Source organism: Phlebotomus papatasi, chromosome 1 (assembly GCF_024763615.1).
Source record: "Phlebotomus papatasi isolate M1 chromosome 1, Ppap_2.1, whole genome shotgun sequence".
Taxonomy (NCBI): Eukaryota; Metazoa; Arthropoda; class Insecta; order Diptera; family Psychodidae; genus Phlebotomus; species Phlebotomus papatasi.
This window is the reverse complement of record NC_077222.1, coordinates 42,923,970-42,930,717: the sequence shown is the minus strand read 5'-3', so window position 1 is coordinate 42,930,717 and position 6,748 is coordinate 42,923,970. Positions and strand designations below refer to the sequence as shown.

The 6,748-nt window shown below is 30.8% G+C and overlaps 1 protein-coding gene across 1 annotated transcript; it reads right to left on the bottom strand.

The window, feature by feature from the left end:
* Nucleotides 1-217: 217 nt before the first annotated feature.
* Nucleotides 218-5,319, bottom strand: LOC129799299 (uncharacterized). Its single transcript, XM_055843043.1, has 3 exons — nucleotides 5,029-5,319; nucleotides 677-956; nucleotides 218-611 (listed from the first exon to the last, which is right to left on the bottom strand). Exons 1-2 carry the CDS (start codon nucleotides 5,186-5,188, stop codon nucleotides 772-774), a joined length of 345 nt encoding a protein of 114 aa, XP_055699018.1. The 5' UTR covers nucleotides 5,189-5,319; the 3' UTR covers nucleotides 218-611; nucleotides 677-771.
* Nucleotides 5,320-6,748: the final 1,429 nt, after the last annotated feature.

Here is a 6,748-nt window from a genome sequence, read left to right as displayed (position 1 = left end):
AGATCAATGATCAATCTCAACTTTCGTTATTTTTTCAACTTGAGCGTGAAGTGTAACACTTTACTCTATTTCCCACTAACCATTTCTCGCACTTATTTTTATTTAAAAATTTGTTTAAAATTTACTCTTGATTGTAGATAGTTTAATGATATTCAGAGTTCCTGATTTGCGTAGATTTTGCTCTTTTTCCTATTCCCAATGAAAAACGAGTTAGAGATTTATTTCTTTGCCACTATATTTTCTTTTATCACAATAATTATATACTTAATGCAGAATTTTTACAATTAAAAATAAAATAGAAGGATTCTCTTTGTCCGGTTTGGCATGAAAAATCACGAGATACGGGAAAATGCTGGCTGATAAATGCAACTTGTCTACCTTCAGAAGACATAATGTTCTGAACTGAAAATGCGGAAGATGCGTGTTTTGCAGGAAAGTCAATTTCCAATACAATTGATGCTCCACCGTGACAAATTGGCAAGCTGCTGGATAGTGTTGCAATCTTAACTTGGTAATATTTTTTCGTTCACTTTACTGCCTCTCATGTAACAGATTTTATATGTTTTACACTAGATCAATCCGTTTTTCTATGGGACTCTGCAATTGTAAAGCTGTGAAAAGAGTGAAAGTTACTTTTTTTCTTGTTAGTGCCATGACAAAAGATTCTCTTCCTCACCTGAATACATTCACACAAAAACGGTGAAGATATGCTAAAAAGAAGATGGTACTGAAGTGCGAAGATGGCACATTTTTGGCGCCAAAATCTATCCATCAGCCGGTGTAGGGACAGAAGACGCCACTGGCGGATCCGGTATTGATACCCGGACGTCCAAATACTTGGCAAATATCTGAGTAGGTCCGTCCTCGAGCCTGACGATCTTGAGCTGGGCGATTGGGGGGTGCATAAGAATTTCTATAGCCATTGCCACCATAGGAACTTCCATATGATCCACCACCTTCAAATTAAAGAACATGTATAAGTGTATAACCAATTACTTTAAGAGAAAAGATATGAACATTGGTGAACATAATTAAACGTTATTGATAATATTACGTGACTTTTTAACACAACAGCCATCCCTCAATAGTATTAAAACCTATAATTAGTCATTCTTAAGATCTGCAAATATATAGTAATTGAAATATTCGCTCTGAAAGTCTGAATAAAACGCCCTCCACTCTTAAACTTTTATTAGATACTGCAGGAAATAAAAGTGAAAATGATCTCACTAAATCACATGGAGCACCACGATGTAATTTATTTCTTAGGTTTTTGCTATACGTTTAAACCATTTTACTGTATTCATAAATTGTGGTTTGGTTTTGTGTTGTGCAATTTTCATCTAAATATCATTTTTATGTGTTAAAAATCAAAAATTTATCTTGAAATTCATCAAAATAATATTAAAAAAATCAAGTCTGGAAAAATAATCATCTGTATCACAAAAAGAAAAAAATGATTTTAAAAGCTAGCTACATTACGACTAAAATAGAGTACAAAATTGAACGCATTTCTTGAAAAAATTCAAATTGAATTCGAGGAAGAATTATTAAAACAATTTTTTTTTGTTTTCGGTGATAAAAAATTTAAGAACAAGCAGCATTTTGTTTTTCTTAATTTAATTAACAAAAATGATAATTATTCCATATAAAGTCATATGACGTATAATGTAATTAAAAGTTCATGCAGTAAAGACGTTGTAAAGAATTTCACATAAAAATAATTGTACAGTAGACTCTCCCTCAATCGGGCATGTGGGGCAAAATGTCATCCAAATTATCGAGAGATTTGGGCATCAAAATCATTGCAAATTCCACAAAAAACTCTCAAATATAAGGAATCACCATAAAACAAGAGGAACTACAGCGAATTTGAACAAATTTGCTTTAAATTAAAACGTGAAAATTGTCAACACAATTCTGCGCCCCATTGAAAAAGAGTCAATTGAGCGAGAGTCTACTGTAGTACAGTATACTCTCGCTCAGTCGGTTCTTTTTCAATCGGGCGAAAAATTTTGTTGACAACTTTCACGTTTGATTTTGAAGCAAATTTGCTCAAATTCGCTGTAGTTCCTCTTGTTTTATGGTGATTCTTTATATTTGAGCGCTTTTTGTGGAGTTTACAATGATTGTGATGCCCAAATCTCTCGATAATTTTGATGACATTTATATTTGTATTGTATTTGTATTTATTATTGAATTATTTAAATTAAATTATTTATTAATATTATATTTTGTCTCATATGTCCGATTGAGAGAGAGTCTACTGTAATATTTTTTTACTCTTTCTGCCATAATGTCCCAAGTAACATTTTTTGGGAGGATTGCCATCTGATGTCCGCATTCAGAATCCAAATTATAACCTTTACTGTTACACAAGTGTCAAATTAGAGGCTGACTCTGACTTTACGGTGAGAGACTCTGTAAAATCTTAAAGTTCAAGTGACATTTTGATTGAGAGTGAGTACGTCGATTTTGTATATCAATACGACAAGAAAGCATGTTAAATGTACTGTGTGGTGTTTAATTTTGGTGTGTCATTTTTATGGAAAAACTTTTTTTTAGTATTGTTATTACTAAACATTACTTGTTATAACTATACATTGAGGAACTTGACTGTGATTTAGGTATATTTCGATACAATATTAAAAAAAATCAAAACAACTATAGAGAAGAATAATGGTGAATTTTTTTATACACACGACGAGTCATTACTATGTCAATATAATAACTAGACTAGGCCCTTGGGTATGAATTTATTTTTAAATTAAAAAATATTACATAAACGAGCATTACAGTAAATATCTCTCCTTTGAAATTACAAGGGGCTAACTCAATTTTTTTTTGGTTTTAAGATTAACATTTTAGTGCACCTAAAAGAAGAATTTAATAAATTTATCATTGAAATATTTTTCAAAATTTTAATCTTCTTTGATTTCTTGAGCAATTTGTTTGACTTTAAGAGACGAAAAATAAATCGTTCACATTTTTGTGAAACAGGGGGGGGGGGACTCTCAAAGAAGTTGATCCCTTGTCAGTCTTATTCCAGTAAAATTTGCCCATCACTAATAATTACGAGGAACCAACTCAGAAAAAAAAAACATTTTTTAAAAGCTAAAAATATGATGGTTTCGATGTTTACATTAAAGTTCGGTTTCACGGAGCGATATATTATATTTCAACTGTTTTGACCCTTTATGAACTAGTATGAATTACCAGTGACCGAAAAAATATTTTTCTGACTCTTATGACCTCTACAGACTAGAGAAATTTATGTCCATATTGAAGCAAATTCCCTACTCTTGCGTAGAAAAAACTCTAAAATATGGACATATTTTTCTCTAGTGTGTAGAGGTCATTAGAGAACTAAATAATTTTCCATAGTCGAAAATTTTTTTTATTAATACCTGGTCCTTTAAAGAAAAACAAAGAATTATAATCTTTATGCTATTTTAAATTTCAAAACTTTTACTTTGATGTAATTGAATCTTATTAAGAAATTTCCGTTTTAATTAGAATTTTTACATTTTATTTAAAATGTAGGTAATGGGTTGTAAAAATAAAATTCCAGTTTGATTTGAATTAATAAGTTCCATGAATTAAAGCAAAATAATAAAATTAAATTAGAAGATAAAAAGAGGAGGGCTTTCATATGTGTAAGGTATTTTTATTTACTCTGCTTATTTGGGAATATTTTTAAACATAACCTTAATTTGGCAATACAGTACACTCTTTAAAATTCGGGCATATAGGACCGAAATGCCAGCCGAATTAGACAGAAATTCGGGCGACAAACTTTTTGAAATGCAACGACTTTTTATTCATGTGCATATAGATATTGAGTTTACACACTTATATGTAACGTAAATTGCATGAAAATCCCTAAATAATGGAAAATCACATCAAAACTAAGATAAACCATGCCAAATTTGAGCATATTTGATTCATTTGATAATTATAATCAAACTTGAAAAATGACAACAAACTTTTTTCAAATGTAACCGCTGCCCGAATTAAAAAGTAGCCCGATCTTAAAAGAGCCGAATTTGCGAGAGTCTACTGTATTTTTTCAACTCCAAATCAGAGTCTTTACTATAATTTAGGTTAAAACGGGAAAACAGTTGAGGTCAGTAAATCAGCAAATTTAGCAAGTAAAAAATCAATTTGGTAAGTAATGGCTGTGGCCTTTTAGATCAGTAAAATTTCATGAAATCTAAATTTACATCTCTTTCTTTCTCATATGATTCGAATAAGGTAAAGTGCTCTCAAGTCGACCGATAGAGTTATTTATTCAATTTATATTTGCACTAATATTTGGCGTACGATCTAACATTAATAGGTCAATTATTCCATAAATAAATATGAATCAGTGACAATTTTATAGAAATTCACCATCAAACATTCAAATATTGACCACCGGTCGACTCGGGAGCAGTTTACCTTATGTCCATCTCATTATTTCGCACTCCAAATTCCATTGAGCTAAATTGAATTTGTTGTGATATTTAAAGAAGAAGAGTGCGAATGAATGGGATAGACATATGCAAAGTCTGTGAGAAAGACACGGTTGGAATTTCGACTTCATAAAATTTGCCTGACTTGAAAGGTGTGCAGGAGCCATAAATAATCAAAATGATTCATAAATTCTTAATTTTTCCTTTGTTAATAATCTCACTATAATTAAAACGATTAATGGAAGTTATTCTTAAACCAAAACTATTTTTAAAGGTTATTCAACATCTTTAATTTTTTCACAAATTTAATTGATCACGAATTTTTCAATAGAAACCTAAATTTCAGCAATGATATTTCTTAATTTTTTTTCTAAACTGAAAGGGAAAATTGAGACACTTTTAGTTAAGATAAAACTTGATGAAACACTCTTCTGAATCACTAATTTATGCTGATTTTCTTACAAAAGATTTGCATCAACGAATTTTGGAAAAGAAAATAATATTGTAAATATATTGGGAAACATTTTCAGAAATTCACTGGGTAATTTTTAAAAATCACAAAGAAGCAATTTACCATAGTATTGAGGGTAGTAATTTCCACCGTAGGCAAGATCATTGATGAACCTGCTGAGTTTTGGGAAGAAGATGGGAACCGGACTGGCATCTGATGCTTGATTAATAATAACCACCACACAGATCACGATCGAAAAGACAAAATACACTGAATTCCTCATCTTCAATCTCAACTCTTTCCACTCAGCACTGATACACGTGAAATAATATTAAACTATTTTACTATATACAAGATCAGCTGCACGAGAAATGCCTCTGCATCTGCACCAGTTCAGTGAGTTAGTCGCAATGCCATGCTCTGAGGCACGATTGTGTGCTTTTAACGAAAGCCAAGTCGCGGGAAAATCTCACATCCTGACCTTGTCGCGTCGCGTAATCATGAACTTGCTCACTTATTTTGTTGGATTAGGAAGCACAATGCCCAGACATTTTATCGCGCACTTTTTCTTCACCATAAACACAGAAAAATCTCGAGAAGATTTGCAGGTGTAAATTACATTCTAAGAAGAATCACGTTCTCAAATTTAGAATTCACATCAAACACTCCTTTAGCTGCTGAGAGAATCCCAAAACATGGATTAGAATTACAAGAGAAATCGGGGATTTTGATAGTGATTTATGTGAACACGTGTTAATATGCTGACAAATTTTAGTGATTCATAAATATTATTATTAATATAGACATTAAAAAAAAAAATTAACACAGAAAATGATGACGGAAGAGCAAAATAAAATTCTTTGCCCTTCACCCAATTCACTTCAAGTCATATTTTTTTCCCAAAACCGATAAAGAGTTGTGTTTTTATTTTTTACGGCGAAAATATTGCTCAAATCTTTGGTGTTCAAGATCGTGTCTTTTCTACTGGATGTGACGTTGAGGATCATTGATCAGTTCCTGTTTTCATATAGAGTCATAAAGTGCATGAGCAATGTGGTGTAGATCCATATATCGTTAAAGAAATTAATTAAAGAAAAGAGTGTTATTATGACAGATTGTAAGCCTGAATATTGTCTATAGATAATTTTATTATTTTTGTTGATTAAAATCCTTTTAAGCTGAGATTCCTTACAATCTCATTTTCTAAATAACGTCATTTACTTTAGACTTGAGACAATTTAAAGAACTTACATTCTAGAGAGAAATTGTAGATTATTTCCATATACTTATTCCAAAAAGCTGCAGGGAATTGGCAATTATTTTGATAAAAAAATTATAACTAAAAAGACAACTGGAAAATTCAAAATCAAAATTGGTAAGTAGTGAAAAATTATACGCAAAGAAAAATTAAGAATTATGAATTATTTTCATATTTTACTTACCGAAATTTGTTATTTACTAAATTATCAATTTACTTACCAAATTTAATAAATTTATGGCTCCAGCACATCTTTTAGATCACGAACATTTCATGAAGTCAAAATTCGAATCCCTTTCTCTCTCACACGCTTTGCACATATATCTGTCTCATTCTTTCGCACTCTTCTACTTATTTTAAACTTCACACAAATTAAATTTAGCTCAAACGAATCTGAGTGAGAAATCTGTATGAGAATAGTAAGGGATGTGAGTTTTGGTTTTGACAATTCCGAAATAGATAAGTTTGGTCAAAGCTTTTAATATCAATTTGTGTTCAGTAATTAAGTGAAGTTGGATTGTGGAAATATTAAACAGTCACTAAATAGAAAATTTTTAAAAGTAAAAATCAAATTTGATCATTATA